This window comes from Lithobates pipiens, unplaced genomic scaffold (assembly GCF_037356315.1).
Source record: "Lithobates pipiens isolate NorthernLeopardFrog02 unplaced genomic scaffold, aLitPip1_a1.2 Scaffold_27, whole genome shotgun sequence".
Classification (NCBI taxonomy): Eukaryota; Metazoa; Chordata; class Amphibia; order Anura; family Ranidae; genus Lithobates; species Lithobates pipiens.
The window spans coordinates 205,578,435-205,596,980 of NW_027507788.1; the positions used below are offsets into that span (position 1 = coordinate 205,578,435).

Below are 18,546 nucleotides of genomic sequence, written 5' to 3' on the forward strand. Positions count from 1 at the left end.
GAGGCAACAGCAACAAGGCCAACATGCCAAAAATCATGCAAAACTATCCGCCCAATCCGGCATCCCAGGAGACAAAATCATCTATCTGGTAGAACTTAGAAAATGTGAAGAGAAGACCAGGTAGCACCGACCCTCCTGGTGGAATGAGTCTTGACTAGGAAAGGAGGTTCCTTGCCCTTGATACTCATAGGCCTGAGAAAGGAGCTGACAAATCCACCCCGAAATAGTGGATCAAGAAGCAGCCTGACCCTTTTGAGAACTCTCAGGCAGAACAAATGGGAAATCAGACTGCCGAAACAAACAGACTTCGGATAAACTCAAACAGCCCAAATAGCATACAAAGAGTTAACGCATAACTAAAAGGCAAAACTTTTTGGTTTTGGATAGTGTAGAGATGGATTACAATGCCTGCCAGTTTTTATTGCCATCTTTTGCCCGTTATGGAGATTCGCCCTCTCTATTTGCCCTGTTTACTATTATCATTGAAAGGGAAAGTAAAAAAAAAAATAAAAAAAAAAAAAATTTTGGGTTGTTCCCAGAAAAGCAATAGGAGGGATAATCTTCCTATTCGGACACGAGTTCTGGTGACATGGGGGTGACCCTCCAAAGGATTTCCTTCCACTTCCTTTACCATGGCTATGGGACAGGAAGTGAAGGGAAATCTCTGCAATGGGACATAGATGGTGAAATAAAATAAAAAAAAAATTAAAAAAAAATCTGGCAGGGGATTTCCTTCTAATCTAAAATAAAACATTTTTTACCTCTAGTTCTACCTTAAAGTGGTTTGGTACCTGAAAATGAAACTTCATGCTATTAAAATCAACAGATAGCATACTTACCTAAACGAACCCTGAAAAAAAAAAAAATATTATTATTTACTTACCTTTTATTTCTGATGTTTCAGCTGACTTCCGGGTTGTCCTCCCGTGGGAGTAGGCGTGGCTATCGTCCTCGCAATGGTCCCTGGGAAATTTGTAAGCTATTTCCCAAGAATCCATGGGGGACAATGAAATTGCGAAATCTCGCGAGATTTCGTTAGGATGCCGGTCACGTGACGAGGGCGTGTACGAATTTGCCATTTTTAAAGTGGGCAGGCAGCTGTATCTGCCATTACCACTATTGCACACTGAGCATGTGCAAGATGGAGCGGAGCATGCTGGGAGCCAGACGTCATCATATACCAGGAAGTAAATGCCTGCGGGCTTCAGACGCCCACAGTTAAAATGGAAAACGCCAGAGCAGGTTTTTATAAGTCATCCTGAGGAAAAGATTTGTCGCGCCGGGGGTCAAATAAACGCCGGAAGTGGATGCCAATCGAAGGTAGCACTCGCCCACCTGTGACACAGGTAAGAAAAAAAAAAAAAAAAAGAGCGGAATCCCGCTTTAAGTTTGCGATTAGGAGAAAAGGATGACAACACAATTTCCTGATTCAGGTGGATAAGAAAGAGGACCAAGGCCTCAAAACCACCTTATCCTGTTGAGAAGCCAGAAAGGATTCCTTACAAAAAAGCGCAGCAAATGCCAATACTCTGCAAGCTGAGTTAATGCACACCAAAAAGACAACCTTATTAAGTTAAGAAGCAACAGGGGAAGCTCATCGAGAGGTTTAACCATTTGCCGACCCAGGCCATAGCTGAATGACGGCTACGGCGCAGTTGGATAACTCTGGGAGGGCATACTACCCTGTTTCCCCTAAAATAAGACCTAGCGTGATTGTCGGTGTTGGCTGCAATATAAGCTCTACCACCCAAATAAGCCCTACTCTGTTAACTCAAAAATAAGGCCTACCCTGAAAAGAAGACCTACAAGGACTTTAACTAGGGCTTATTTGGGGGGTAGGGCTTTTATTGCAGCTATCACTGACAATCACACTAGGTCTTATTTTAGGGGAAACAGGGTATGACGTCCTCCCAGAAGGGTCCGCACACAGGAATGTCGGTGACCATCAGGTCTCCTAGACCCAACGTGTCACGGATCAGGGTAAAAGGGCCAATGACACGTTTTCCAAAAACTTGTGGGAAAAAAAAAAATGACATGTTCAAAAGACTATGCATCACAGAATACACATTGGGGTATTTACGTTCCAAAATTACGTTTAAGAGGTAGTCTATAAATTATATGTATAAATTTATGCTCCTACAACGCCCGATGGAGCTCCTTGTATGTTGGGCCTATGTACGTGGCCAGGCTGTGTAAAAGTCTCACACATGTAGTGTTCCCATACTCAGGGAGGAGTAGCATAATGTATTTTGGGGTGTAATCTGTGTATGCTGTGAAGAAAAAAAAAAAAAAAAAAAGAAAAAAAAAAAAAAGGAAGAAGAAGAAAATCTTTGTTTTGCAAAGAAAAAAAAAAAAAAAATCACCATGCCTCTTATTAAATACCTTGGACCGTCTACTTTCCAAAAAGGGGTAATTTGATGGTTATTTGTACTTTCCTGACTTCTTAGGATCTCAAGAAATGAGATAGGCCATCAGTGCATCAGGTGTGATCAATTTTCAATAAGCCTTCCATATACAATGGCACAATTTCCTGGATGTTGACTTTCAAGAATGAAGGGTAGGGATTACAGAATGAGAAACTCCCCCATCCCTTAGGACCTGGACTTCAAAAGTCAGCAACCGTACAGTGAGAGCTAGAAGATGGGGCCTTGCAAAAGCAAGTGTGGTCAATCTGGAAGAGCCCACGGCTCATCTACGAAGAGATATACAATGTCTGCATACCAAGTATTTCTTGGTCAAGCTGGTGCAATTAGAATAACTAGAATGCCCTTCACCTTTAATCTGCACAAGGGACACAGAAGAAGTGGAAGAAAAGGCAGAGATCAGGGAAAACTGATCCCAAGGATTCACTAGGGCATCCACCCCAAATAATAGAGGATCCCTGGCTCGGGACACAAGCCTGTCCAAGGTGTTGAAAGAAGGAAAAGGCAGCACACAAAATTTCATAGTGGTTAAAAAAATTTAAGTTTTTTCTGGTAACACAGCCACAAAAGGGTCACGAAGCCTGTCATCAATCTGCTAAAACTCGTTTTGGCCACAAGAGCATAAAGTGGAAGTAAAGGCTACAGATAAAAATGTTACCATGTTACGCCCCAAATATGATCTAAGAAAGGAACATTTACACATGGAGTAGTAAAGCGGCAAAGGGAAGAGCTAGGAAGAATATGAATCAATATGGTTTTTTTTGTAGTTCTGGTCTATGCGTTTGTTTTTTCTTGTAGTAAACAATGGGCAGCACACTGACAATAAAAATGCAAAAAGTCTTTATGCAAAAGGTAATTCCTGGCTGCAGACACAGAAAAATGGTCTGCAAAGTCACAATCAAAAGAACAGAAGGTTCAATGTAAATCAAGCCACAAACATCTGTGGATGTCACATGAAGCTTGTGTCTTGATTTACAATAAACCTTCTGTTCTTGACATGCAACGTCGAGGATCTTTTTTTTTCTTTATGTAGATACATTCCTATTCTGTAAGATACTCACGTTAAATACAAGCCTGCACCGAGAAAACTCTTCTGCTCCGAGAGGAAGTGAATACGGCTTATTGGACAGGACATATAGCTATCCGAGTTAAGGCTACACTATTACGACAATTAAAGTGATCTTAAAATACTTTTCTTTTTGTTTAAAAGCAAAAAAAATGTTATACTTATCTGCTCGGTGAAGTGGTTTTGCACAGAACAGCCCAGATTATTTTCTCGAGTCCTCTCTGATGCTTCTGGCCCCTCCCTCCTGCCGAGCGCCCCCACAGTAAGCAGCTTGCTATGGGGGCACCCAAGCCGAGCTGCTGCTCTGTGGGTCTGTTTTGACAAGGAGCCGCAGCTCAGCCCCACCCGTCTCTCTCCTCATTGGCTCACTGACTTTAATGGCGCCCCGTTGCTGTCTCAGCCAATGAGGAGGGAGAGTTCCAGACAGTCGAGGCTCTTGTGCAGCATTGCTTGAATCGAGATGAGGTTCAGGTATTGGGGGGCAGGTGCGGCACAAAGAAGGTTTTTATCTTCATGCGTAGAAGATAAAAAAAAAAAAAAAAAAATCTGCCTTTAGAACCACTTTAAATAGTGAATAGGGATGAGCTCAGGCGTGTTCGCATGGTCCACGTGCAGACCCCGCCAGGAAGTCGGCGCAGCGCTGCGCTAATCACAGGCAGCGAGACATTGCCTGATCTCTGCAGCCGCGCATCAGGGCAATGTCTCACTGCCTGCGATTAGCAAAGCGCTGCGCCGACTTCCTGGCGGTCTCTGCACGTGGACCATGCGAACACGCCTGAGCTCCTCCTTAATAGTGAATACACAGAAACCCAGGATTTCCACATATATCTATTCTGCATGGTGTTTCAACAAGTTTTCTCTTGTATTGCCCACTATTGTGTTCAGCTTTCTCTTTCCTACTGGGAAGCAGACATGGGTGAAGTTTAATAATGATAGGCGTGTTAAAATGAAACACCCAGTCTTTCAAGATGCTGTAATAATCAGAGTTTTACACGACAGGCATTAATATATGCACACTGTTACAGGACCCTGTTAAAAAGGAGAGAGAGAGTCTTCTCTCTGCTAAAAATAAATTCAGACTTCCTATGAATTACATCGATTCTGTTCAGTGATACCTCTTGAAGCTGCTGCAGAACTGCGAGGATAATTGTGTTTTTTTCCAGCTGTTGCTTCAACTCTGTGAACTCACTGATGGCCACTTTAAGGTCATTTTGCACCTAAATAAAGGAGATACACATTAAATAAATACAATTCAACCACACAGATGTCAATATGTAAAAATCGCTGACCATAATAGACAACATATGCATAAAAGAAAAATCTGAAAATTCATGTTTGGTGAATATTGATTAATTATTGGTTGTTAAGAGACATCAGCATCAATAAAACATGACTATGAACTTTTTTACAAGGTACAAGAATGACAAAACATGGGCTTTATCAAGTGTTTAAATGAAAGCCTTAGAATACTGTACAGAGGAGCACAGAGAGCCTGAATCAGTTACAAACCTGCTCAGCAAGTCCCAAATGCCAGATCATACTGACGGCTACTCTGCTAAACATTCATTTAAAATGCCCACACAACCCCGATGTCAGACTCATTTCAAAAACATTTTGTGGAAAAATATGTAGAATAATTAACAGGAAAAAAAAAATAGGACCCGAGTATGGACACCAAGTTGTTATAGCTGAGGAAGTCTGGACCACAAAAAAAAAACTAAAAAAAAAAAAAAAAAAAAAAAAAAAACGCAACACACCACCACACACAATCAGATGACCATAAAGCTTTGGCTCTTCTGTGTAATGTGGAGAGCCAACTACAGGCCTGTATTCCATGGAGCAGCGATGTCGCCTGTCCACTGCTCTAGGTGTTGTTGGCGGGGAGTATTTATGCACAACAGACGCACATTTACAGAGGAGACAGAGCTTTGCAAGTTTATTGATTTATATACTATTTCATTCTATGTTAAATCTCTATTTTTATATTCCATTTCCTGCCACTTGTAGGTAATGGGATATAAACCAGTACACCAACTACATGTGCTTGGTGCTGTATGGCCAAATAAAAAAATAAAAATAAATAAATACATTTTAAAAAAAACTTTTAGCTTTAGGGCCGGTTCACACAGGGGGCGACACGACTTGCCGTGCCGCGACCTGACAAGTCGCCCCCGTTCTGTACAATGGAACCGTTCTGAGAGGAGCGACTCGAGTCGCTCCGACTCAGAAAAAAGGTTCCTGTACTACTTTTGAGCGACCTCGGGGCGACTTGCATTGACTTCTATACAGAAGTCATTTGCAAGTCGCCGCTGAGGTCGCGGCGAGGCAAGTCGTGTCGCCTCGCATCGCCCCCTGTGTGAACCGGCCCTTAGGAAACGGGTTGATTTACTAAAATTGGAGGGCGCAAAATCTGGTGCAGCTGTGCATAGTAGCCAATCAGCTTCTAACTTCAGATTTTTATTTGTCAAAACGTAATTGAACAAACAACACCATACATGGAAGCCGGTTGGTTTCTATGCAGCGCTGCACCAGACATTGCACCACATAGTGTGATGAGTGAGCTCTTACCATAAAGTACAGCATACAGGCACATCATGGCACACATACTGCCGCGTACACACGGGCGGACTGTATGGCGTACTTAGTCCGTCATACAATCCGACGGACAGTCCGTCATACTTTCGACTGAACGGACTTGACCACACACGGATGCACAAACAGTCCGTCGAAAGCTTGCGCGATGACGTGTACAGCACGTACGACGGGACTAGAAATAGGAAGTCCAATACACAGCAAAGCACCCTTCCGCCGTGTAAATCCTTTCTGAGTATGCGCCATTCTTAGTCCGTCGAACTAGCCTACTGACGAGCGGATTGTCCGCTGAAACCAAAGTACGACAGACAGAATTTCGAAAAATCCGAAATTCTTAGTACGCCAGACTGCACGCTGAAAAAGTCCGCTGAAGCCCACACACGAGCGGACTGTCCGCTGAAATGTGTTTCGACGGACTAAGTTGGCCAGACAGTCCGCTCGTGTGTACGCGGCAATACCACTTACAGCACCCTCTCCCAGCAATGGCATGCCAAAGCTCCAGTTACTTTTCCATTCCCTGGTGTTGCCATGTTCTTCACTGCTGCTTCCAGGTCCAAACACTCTTCTCTTTCAGTGACCATTGATGATGTAACTCCTGCACTTGTACACCGGAATTTCTGGATTTTTGAGACCTGGCCCCAGCACCGGGCTCTATTCTTCACAGTTTACAGACTCTGGATATAAGCTGGGACTGTACACTGCACATGTGCCACACAGCATACATCGACCTTACAAACTACCAGGAGACAAGGGAACGTTTTTCTGGAAGAAATAGATTTTTGTCTTTTCTAACAAAATTCTAACAGTTTTTTTTTTTATTATTATTGCAACTAAAGCCTCATCTCAGTATGCCACCGCTCCCCCATCACTAAACTAAGAATGCTAGGACGTGGCCAGGGAGCCGGTGTAGCTGGACGCACCTTCAGCTCGTTCCGCCAGGAATCTGTTCTTTTATCCTGAGGATATCAACTATACTGCTCCGGTTACCCCATCCATGGCCGGAGGTTCAGCAAACCATGACTTTACCCTTACCTGATCTCCTCGCGGCCAGATGGCCAAAAAAAAAAAAAAAAGAAGCTGAACGCTGCCCAGACCTCAGACCTCATGGTCCAAAATGGCGCCCTGTCCCAAAGATCTGCAAAGGACAGATATAAAGAAGCAGTGCAGAAACTGTTCTCTAAACCACAGCCTAAGGATCACCCAGCCTGTACCAATGCTCTGAAGGACTCCTCGGGTGGCACATCAGAAGCAGATGACACCACACCCCTGGAGGAAGCTACAGGCCACGGCTTTGATTGGGACGCAGTGAGCACCCCGGGGGGGGGGGGGGGATATCTTTGCTGGGCACCATGATTCCGCCACTTCTGGTAACATGTGTGAGCCCACACTGCGGGATATCTTCACTGCAGTCACCTCCTGTAACACCTCTATAGCTGCGCTCACTACCGCGATTAAGGGGGCTAAATCAGAGATCTCGTTTATGCCACAAGATGCACAAAAGCTGAGGGACAGAACATAACATCGGTTCTAGAGGGGAGAGTGAGCTCCATAGAAGATGACATGATGCCCATGCAGAGGGACCTCACATACAACCCTCACCTTACTGCGCGACATGCACCCTGCCTGAAAGATTGAGAAAACAGGATGCGATGCAATAACATAAGAGCCATAGGATTAACAGAAAAAGTAAAAAGGCAAGAACCCAGTAGATTTAGTTGAAAAATGGCTCACTAACTGGTAGACATCCGCTCTTGAGAGGGGGAGCCCGCCCTACCAGAAGGGGCTTCTACCTGCCGCTTCTCGACCATAGTCCTAAAGGACTGGAGGGTTTGCTAGCATCTCAGACTGTAGCGCCCGGCATTCCTTCGCATCTTGTGCCGTCTTCTTGCCCGCTAACTTATAGATGCATCTGAAGCAAAAGGGCTTGTTGTGGTCCGGTGGGAGTTTCTCATTACAGTACCCACAACGCCTTGATTTTGAGGTGGCTTTGGACTTAGATCTACTGACCTGGGCAGGGCATTCAGTCTCTAAGTGACAAAAAAACAACAACAACGTTTTAGCCATTACCCATCGGGTACCCTGTGGGGGAGAGGGAAATGGGGCCACCCCAAATGGGTCACTCAGCCTCTGTGGTGACCTCCAACGCTGCCAAATCCGCTCCAGCCTCCTTCCCCATCCCTTCTAGTAGATCAACCTTTGCTGGGTAGGATCGCTCCAGGTAGAGTGGGGGACACAGGACGCGCAGACCCCCGCTCCGTTAACGCCCCTTAAACACGCTTGCCGCCATTTTTTTCTAGTCCGGTGTCACCGGAAATTACATCATACGAGCGGGATGACGCTCAGCCGGATGACGCCAATACAACATAGTGGCGAGCAGGAGATCCCTCAGCCCCACTAGCCACAGCTGAGCCGGGACATCATGCAAACAAGATTCAGGGACTCCCTCCCAAGGAGATGGTGGATATTTGGGTGGCCCTTCCATGCCGTCCACCACTGTCAGGTAGAAGGAGAGAGAGTGGGATGTAAGGTTCCTGGGGTTATGGACACCCTCACCGTTTCCTAGTGCCACCAGATTCTCAGGGGACTGGGTTACTCCATTCTCCTGAAGCATATGCCATAGTAGGAGTATTATACAGGATTTATATAGCACCAGCAGTTTACACAGCGCTTTGCAAAATGATGGGCAGACAGTACAATTACAATACAGGAGGAATCAGAGGGCTTACAATCTAAGCTGAAACATTTTATATTAAATGTTTTTCCTATTCCTCTGAATATTTACAGTGCTTTTTCAGGAAATATACCGTATTTGCCGGTGTATAAGGCGACCCGGCATATAAGACGACCCCCTAATCTTACAGGACAAAAATGCTTTTAAATCTGTACTTACCGTATAAGACGACCCGGCTTTCGAGGCTTCATATTTCTTCCTTCTTCCTGCATTTGCTGGAGCCAATCACGGCGAGCGATGTATTCTATTAATGAATACAAAGCCTGCTTGGATTGGCAGAGGCTGTAACATCATCAGCCCGCGCCTCTCTGACTCTCCAAGCCAATCAGAGCAGGCTACGGAGTAGCCTGCTCGGATTGGCAGAGGTCGTTACTCCAATCCGAGCAGGCTTTGTATTCATTTGAATACATCGCTCACCAGGATTGGCTCAGCGGTATATACTGTATGTAGCCGAAGCTACATACAGTATTACCGAACACCCAGCCGGCATCCGAGGAGCTGACCCGGCGTATAAGACGACCCCTGCTTTTTGGCCAAATTTTTTACGTGTAAAAGGTCGTCTTATACCCTGGAAAATACGGTATCTGCATCTTGAAAAGCAAAAACGCAAAGATATTTGCGGGCGTTTCTCTCTGCACCCCAGAGCTGCTATGTCTGTACTCACCTCATTCTCTATCCGCAGCTTCAGAAGGTCTACATCTTTGTTCAGGTTGTTTACTTGTGTCACCAGATCTTCAGCGCTTTGCATGCTGGGAAGGAACTCATCATATTTCTTATTTATCATGTCACAGACTTCACCCTGCAGAAATATCAATACAAACATGTTCACAGCCAAGCCAAACATTTAGACAAGAAACCCCCCAGTATTCACTACATAAAGCCCCAATACATGACGATACTACAGACAGCCATTTATAAATGGTCACGTCTCAACTTTTCTAGCTTGCCCTGCGCTGGGAAAACAGTGGAGCCCTATATTCCTAGTCATCATCTACAACATACAGGTCTTTATAGCTTTTTTTAAAAGGATAAATTTACTTTAAAAGTGGTTGTAAATCTCTGGACGTTTTTTTCTTTTTCTTACCCTGCAAGGTAATGTCATAATGTACTAGTATGCCAGAGCCACGGTGATGTCACTCCAGTGCATGTGTGCCGGAGCCGCAGGCTATGGCACAGGGCACTGAAGGAATGGCACGGGTGTCCGCTCCTTCAGAGCGCATGTGCCAGTGAGGTCACTGGCCGCATGTACACTAAATATCTCCTAATCAGTGCCCGTTTAGGAGATATTTACACTACCTACAGGCAAACCCTATTACAGGCTTACCTATAGGTAAAAGTTAGTGAGGGAAGTTTACTTCCACTTTAAAACAAAGTTTGCCTATCCCTCTAGTTCCCCTTAAAAGGAGCATACTTTCCTCCTTCCAATTTGACCTAGCTATGACTCTCTTAAAAGTTGCATTTCAATAAATTTTTATTTGTAATTCTTTATTTAAAATTGCATCTATGTATAATAAAAATATTAAAAGATCTTTTTTTTTTTTTTTTTCCCTCAACAAAAGAAAAAGCATGCCACTCGTGATCCAGACACCCCCCCCCCAGACAGCACAGCCAGATCCTGGACCTTGTCCTGCAGCACAACATGGTCACAGACAGCCTGCCAATACAAAGGAGCAGCAGAACAGAGACAAGAACATCTCATTCTGCAGCCCCTCCAACAGCACATGTACAGCAGGACCTGATCGGCTCTTAGGGTGGTCCCAGCCACACCCAGTTCAATTACTGCAGTGCAGGGGACTACAGGAAGCTGAAGTCAAGACTGTAGGAAGCCGGCTGTGACTCCTTGTAGCTTCACAGCCAACTTCCTGCTGTGCTTTATGAATGGTACCCGTGACAAGTCCCAGAAGGCTGCAGGCAAAGAGGAAGGGCCAAACATCTGCTCAGATCACCCAATCCAGAGGAGGTGGGAGCAGGTACCTATCAAATCAAGGTAGCCGATTTCCCCCTCCTCCTCCCCCCTCTCCCTCTCACCCCCCCCCCCCTCCAAAAATAAATAAATAAATAAATAAAATAAATAATGTGCAAAATATGGTAGAGGAGGCGGGGGAAGGGTGAAGTTCTGCTTTAAAATGAAAAGCTTACTTTTCAATTAATGAAGGCTTTTATTTTATTGTGCGGTCATCGCGCCATCAGTAAAATGTACTGTGATTAAGAAACAAGGGAGGATCCCAACAAGGGCCGCATGTCACATCCGACTTGTTTACAAGAACTACATTTCATAGGAATCAATAGGAGTCCACACTTTTTACTGAAAGTAATCAGGGCCGACATAATTGCAAATATATTTATATTATATTATATATATATATATATATATATATATATATATATATATATATATATATATATATATATATATATATATATATTATTTATTTTTTTTGGGCAGCATCCAGAATTTTAAAAAAGGGGTTCCAGCAAAACAGACAAGGTTATAAAATTATGAATTGCAGATAAATCATAGATACTTTTAATATGAAAATTCTCAGCAGAAAGAGCGAGTAATACATGCCATACCAAGGGCATTGGGGCCCAAAAATAGTTTTCTTGGTGACAAGTTCACAAGTGAAATGACAAATATAGTAACACACCGAGTACACAAAATATGCAACAGAAGAAACACAGCAAGCTAGATACTCAGGGCGGGGGCTAGGAGATGAACATATGGTTCAGCAGCCTGGTGACCATTTGTAGTCCATCATTCTAGAATAGCAAAGCACTTTGTTTTTTCCCATGAAAGCAAAACTTTCTGAAGATCTATTACATCATTTCTTCAGCAGCGTTACATAAATTTCTGATGTTTCAGGTCACCTACAATGAACCTGCATGGAAGGCAGCCACTGCGCAACTACAGCAAACTACTACGACCGGAAAACTGCTACACCAGAACTCATAATACCGGGCAAGATGTAGACTCTTCATACACGGCTTCAGAACCCAAACACTCACAGCTTTTCATATCACATCTGCTTTTCTCCCCGAGACAGTCACTTGTTCCTGATGTTAAACCCAAGGTTCTTCGAGGGTGTGAGGAAAGGCACACGAAATTAGAGGGAAAGTAAAACCGGATAGCTGTTCTCTTAATAGCCAAAAAACAAGACATCTCTTCAATAATGAAACAGACTTGCAAAACTTGATAGTGTTCCCCGCTTTTGCTTGGCACAACTCCATAAGGCTGCTTTCACACTGGGGCGGGAGCGGCGTCAGCGGTAAAGCACCGCTATTTTTAGCGGTAAAGCACCGCTATTTTTAGCGGCGCTTTACCGTCGTTTTAGCGGCGGTCTGCGGGCGCTAGCGGGGTGGTTTTAACCCCCGCTAGCGGCCGAAAAAGGGTTAAACCCGCCCGCAAAGCGCCGCTGCAGCGGCGCTTTGCCGGCGGTATTGCCGCGGTGTCCCATTGATTTCAATGGGTAGGAGCGGTATAGGAGCGGTGAATACCATGCTCCTTCACCGCTCCAAAGATGCGGCTAGCAGGACTTTTTTCACCTTCCTGCCAGCGCATCGCTGCAGTGTGAAAGCCCTCCGGCTTTCACACTGGAGGGAAAGGGGCCGTTTTTTTTCAGGCGCTACACAGGCGCTATTTTTAGCGCTGTAACGCCTGAATACCGCCCCAGTGTGAAAGCAGCCAAAGTAAACCAGAAGAACACTTCGTCCATCACTCATCTCGCTAGAGTACCTCAACTGCGTCTCCAAAAAAAGGACATGTCTACGGTGCTCCCCCCCAGGAAGGAGAAACACCTTTGTGCTCTCAAATGGTGGGCCAGATGGGTTCTTCTGCCATAGACAAAAAGCATCTTAACCATCGATGCTCTGCAAGCGACTTCTCCTCCGACTCCTCCAACGTCGCCACCCGCTGCTCTCCAAGCGACTTCTCCTCTGACGTCACCATCCGCTGCTCTCCAAGCGATTTCTCCTCCAAACGTCACCATCCGCTGCTCTCCAAGCGATTTCTCCTCCAAACGTCACCATCCGCTGCTCTCCAAGCGACTTCTCCTCCAACGTCACCATCCGCTGCTCTCCAAGCGATTTCTCCTCCAAACGTCACCATCCGCTGCTCCCCAAGCGATTTCTCCTCCGACGTCACCACCCGCTGCTCTCCAAGCGACTTCTCCTCCAACGTCACCACCCACTGCTCTCCAAGCGACTTCTCCTCCAACGTCACCATCCGCTGCTCTCCAAGCGATTTCTCCTCCAAACGTCACCATCCGCTGCTCTCCAAGCGACTTCTCCTCCAACGTCACCATCCGCTGCTCTCCAAGCGACTTCTCCTCCAACGTCACCATCCGCTGCTCTCCAAGCAACTTCTCCTCCAACGTCACCATCCGCTGCTCTCCAAGCGATTTCTCCTCCAAACGTCACCATCCGCTGCTCTCCAAGCGACTTCTCCTCCAACGTCACCATCCGCTGCTCTCCAAGCAACTTCTCCTCCAAACGTCACCATCCGCTGCTCTCCAAGCGACTTCTCCTCCAACGTCACCATCCGCTGCTCCCCAAGCGATTGCTCCTCCAAACGTCACCATCCGCTGCTCTCCAAGCGACTTCTCCTCCAACGTCACCATCCGCTGCTCTCCAAGCGACTTCTCCTCCAACGTCACCATCCGCTGCTCTCCAAGCGATTTCTCCTCCAAACGTCACCATCCGCTGCTCTCCAAGCGACTTCTCCTCCAAACGTCACCATCCGCTGCTCTCCAAGCGACTTCTCCTCCAACGTCACCATCCGCTGCTCTCCAAGCGATTTCTCCTCCAAACGTCACCATCCGCTGCTCTCCAAGCGACTTCTCCTCCAACGTCACCATCCGCTGCTCCCCAAGCGATTTCTCCTCCAAACGTCACCATCCGCTGCTCTCCAAGCGACTTCTCCTCCAACGTCACCATCCGCTGCTCTCCAAGCGATTTCTCCTCCAAACGTCACCATCCGCTGCTCTCCAAGCGACTTCTCCTCCAAACGTCACCATCCGCTGCTCTCCAAGCGACTTCTCCTCCAAACGTCACCATCCGCTGCTCTCCAAGCGACTTCTCCTCCAACGTCACCATCCGCTGCTCTCCAAGCGACTTCTCCTCCAACGTCACCATCCGCTGCTCCCCAAGCGATTTCTCCTCCAAACGTCACCATCCGCTGCTCTCCAAGCGACTTCTCCTCCAACGTCACCATCCGCTGCTCTCCAAGCGATTTCTCCTCCAAACGTCACCATCCGCTGCTCTCCAAGCGACTTCTCCTCCAACGTCACCATCCGCTGCTCCCCAAGCGATTTCTCCTCCAAATGTCACCATCCGCTGCTCTCCAAGCGACTTCTCCTCCAACGTCACCATCCGCTGCTCTCCAAGCGATTCCTCCTCCAAACGTCACCATCCGCTGCTCTCCAAGCGACTTCTCCTCCAACGTCACCATCCGCTGCTCTCCAAGCGATTTCTCCTCCAAACGTCACCATCCGCTGCTCTCCAAGCGACTTCTCCTCCAACGTCACCATCCGCTGCTCCCCAAGCGATTTCTCCTCCAAACGTCACCACCCACTGCTCTCCAAGCGACTTCTCCTCCAACGTCACCATCCGCTGCTCTCCAAGCGATTTCTCCTCCAAACGTCACCATCCGCTGCTCTCCAAGCGACTTCTCCTCCAACGTCACCATCCGCTGCTCTCCAAGCGATTTCTCCTCCAAACGTCACCATCCGCTGCTCTCCAAGCGATTTCTCCTCCAAACGTCACCATCCGCTGCTCTCCAAGCGACTTCTCCTCCAACGTCACCATCCGCTGCTCTCCAAGCGACTTCTCCTCCAAACGTCACCATCCGCTGCTCTCCAAGCGACTTCTCCTCCAAACGTCACCATCCGCTGCTCTCCAAGCGACTTCTCCTCCAAACGTCACCATCCGCTGCTCTCCAAGCGACTTCTCCTCCAACGTCACCATCCGCTGCTCTCCAAGCGACTTCTCCTCCAACGTCACCATCCGCTGCTCTCCAAGCGACTTCTCCTCCAAACGTCACCATCCGCTGCTCTCCAAGCGATTTCTCCTCCAAACGTCACCATCCGCTGCTCTCCAAGCGACTTCTTCTCCAACGTCACCATCCGCTGCTCTCCAAGCGACTTCTCCTCCAAACGTCACCATCCGCTGCTCTCCAAGCGACTTCTCCTCCAACGTCACCATCCGCTGCTCTCCAAGCGACTTCTCCTCCAACGTCACCATCCGCTGCTCTCCAAGCGACTTCTCCTCCAACGTCACTATCCGCTGCTCTCCAAGCGACTTCTCCTCCAACATCACCACCCACTGCTCTCCAAGCGACTTCTCCTCCGACGTCGCCACCCGCTGCTCTCCAAGCGACTTCTCCTCCGACGTCACCATCCGCTGCTCTCCAAGCGATTTCTCCTCCAACGTCACCATCCGCTGCTCTCCAAGCGACTTCTCCTCCAACGTCACCATCCGCTGCTCTCCAAGCGACTTCTCCTCCGACGTCGCCACCTGCTGCTCTCCAAGCGACTTCTCCTCCAACGTCACCATCCGCTGCTCCCCAAGTGACTTCTTTGACTCACATTGACTGAGCAATAATCTCACCCAGACACAAAGTATACCATGGGGGGGGGAGTATCAGGTCTGAAAGTCCCCTTATACAGGTCCTTCTCAAAAAATTAGCATATGGTGATAAAGTTCATTATTTTCTGTAATGTACTGATAAACATTAGACTTTCATATATTTTCGATTCATTACACACAACTGAAGTAGTTCAAGCCTTTTCTTGTTTTAATATTGATGATTTTGGCATACAGCTCCTGAAAACCCCAAATTCCTATCTCAAAAAATTAGCATATCATGAAAAGGTTCTCTAAACAAACAAGCTATTAACCTAATCATCTGAATCAACTAATTAACTCTAAACACCTGCAAAAGATTCCTGAGGCTTTTAAAAACTCCCAGCCTGGTTCATTACTCAAAACCGCAATCATGGGTAAGACTGCCGACCTGACTGCTGTCCAGAAGGCCATCATTGACACCCTCAAGCAAGAGGGTAAGACACAGAAAGAAATTTCTGAACGAATAGGTTGTTCCCAGAGTGCTGTATCAAGGCACCTCGGTGGGAAGTCTGTGGGAAGGAAAAAGTGTGGCAGAAAACGCTGCACAACGAGAAGAGGTGACCGGACCCTGAAGAAGATTGTGGAGAAGGACCGATTCCAGACCTTGGAGGACCTGCGGAAGCAGTGGACTGAGTCTGGAGTAGAAACATCCAGAGCCACCGTGAACAGGCGTGTGCAGGAAATGGGCTACAGGTGCCGCATTCCCCAGGTCAAGCCACTTTTGAACCAGAAACAGCGGCAGAAGCGCCTGACCTGGGCTACAGAGAAGCAGCACTGGACTGTTGCTCAGTGGTCCAAAGTACTTTTTTCGGATGAAAGCAAATTTTGCATGTCATTCGGAAATCAAGGTGCCAGAGTCTGGAGGAAGACTGGGGAGAGGGAAATGCCAAAATGCCTGAGGTCCAGTGTCAAGTACCCACAGTCAGTGATGGTCTGGGGTGCCATGTCAGCTGCTGGTGTTGGTCCTCTGTGTTTTATCAAGGGCAGGGTCAATGCAGCTAGCCATCAGGAGATTTTGGAGCACTTCATGCTTCCATCTGCTGAAAAACTTTATGGAGATGAAGATTTCATTTTTCAGCACGACCTGGCACCTGCTCACAGTGCCAAAACCACTGGTAAATGGTTTACTGACCATGGTATTACTGTGCTCAATTGGCCTGCCAACTCTCCTGACCTGAACCCCATAGAGAATCTGTGGGATATTGGGAAGAGAAAGTTGAGAGACGCAAGACCCAACACTCTGGATGAGCTTAAGGCCGCTATCGAAGCATCCTGGGCCTCCATAACACCTCAGCAGTGCCACAGGCTGGTTGCCTCCATGCCACGCCGCATTGAAGCAGTCATTTCTGCAAAAGGATTCCCGACCAAGTATTGAGTGCATAACTGAACAGAATTATTTGAAGGTTGACTTTTTTTGTATTAAAAACACTTTTCTTTTATTGGTCGGATGAAATATGCAAATTTTTTGAGATAGGATTTTTGGGTTTTCAGGAGCTGTATGCCAAAATCATCAATATTAAAACAAGAAAAGGCTTGAACTACTTCAGTTGTGTGTAATGAATCTAAAATATATGAAAGTCTAATGTTTATCAGTACATTACAGAAAATAATGAACTTTATCACAATATGCTAATTTTTTGAGAAGGACCTGTATACAGTATAATGAGACCACACATGAAAGTGTCTGAATCGCAGGGGATCACTGGGAAGATTCATGTAAATCAGTCACCGAATCCCTTGTGACCACTCTAAGCACCCCCATAACAAAGTGATTAGCAAGCAGTTACCGGCATTTAGAAAGTGATGCTTTCTGAGCATTTCATCTGCATTTGGGATGCTTTCCGATCACTCAAATTTCATGAAAATTTTAAAGTCTATTTAACAATCATCTGTGAGCAGCTATTATAAAGTGCAGAGCATACTGTTCTACTTCAGATGACAGGTGAGCTTTACATACTACGTGTTTACTGGCAAGTTCTAATAAGCCTAAATCCACTGTTAGTCATAGGGTAAAATGCCATGTTTGTATATGACTGAACACATTTATAGTAACATGGCATTAGCTGCACATCTTCAAATGCCAGCTCTAGGATCTTGTGTCAGGACAATAGTGTACATACCAACCCTGCACTGTCCTAATATGCAATGAAGAGGCTTGTTCTATGAACTTCCAGGAGCAAAAAGATTTCTAGGTCAGGTAAAGATCGAGGGGCAGCTCCACTTAGAAGTCAACTCAGATCAGGGAATGTGCAGAAGCAATGAGAAGCAGCAACCCAAGAAGAAAAGTCATTCAGCAAATTCCTCCAGAGTCCAGTCAGAAAAAATGTTGTGTGGATCCAAACCTAATGCCCAAATTAAACCAGACAAAAAAAGGTGAGGATGGGAGGGGATGGAACCTCGGTCAGGTTTTTATTTCCGTGTGTGTGGTGGGTTCGCCCCCCATTGATTGCATTTACTCACTTCCTGTCCAATCCACGAGTGTCACAAAGAACAGGAAACTGACGGAAATCTCTCCCAAATCAGAGAAGAGTTTAAACATCTTATTCTAGGCTTATCTACAGGTAAAAGTCACAATCCGAGGTTTACAACCACATTGGAGTCTCCTGTTCTTTGTATTGCTTCCTTTTAGGGCTGAAACAACGAATCGATTATGAAATTAATCGATTACTATTTTCATAATCGATTAATCGGCCAGTAAAATAACGGGGTTAAAAAAAAAAAAAAAAAAAAAAAAAAAAAAAAACTAAAAATGAGCCCTTTATAGTACAAAAATATAATCACTACTGTAAATATTACTTTCACTGTTCTACATTTAAAAAATGAACCCCTTCCAGTAGTGATTATCTGCTTTTTTTGTACTATAAAAAGGGATTATTTTAGTCTTTTTAACCCCATTATGTTACCACACATCTAAGCCCTTGTACACACGGTCGGAGAATCCGTCGGAATGTGTCCTATCGGACCGTGTCGTCGGATAATCCGACTGTGTGTGGTATGCATCGGACTGATTCCGTCGGAATATCCGTGGGACCCAATTTTCCAACATGTTGGAAATATTTCCCGACCAACTGGTTCGATCGGACATACTCCGATCATGTGTAGAGAATTTTGAT

At 46.1% G+C, this 18,546-nt stretch overlaps 1 protein-coding gene across 1 annotated transcript in view; it reads right to left on the bottom strand.

Annotated features, from left to right (window-relative positions):
• The window catches only part of ZW10 (zw10 kinetochore protein), an 82,587-nt gene that overhangs the window by 56,960 nt on the left and 7,081 nt on the right, over nt 1–18,546 (bottom strand). The window contains exons 2-3 of the mRNA XM_077458136.1: nt 9,477–9,611; nt 4,605–4,706 (exon numbers count right to left, since the gene is read on the bottom strand). Of these exons, the coding sequence (XP_077314262.1) occupies nt 4,605–4,706; nt 9,477–9,611 (237 nt within the window). The remainder of the gene's footprint in view (nt 1–4,604; nt 4,707–9,476; nt 9,612–18,546) is intronic.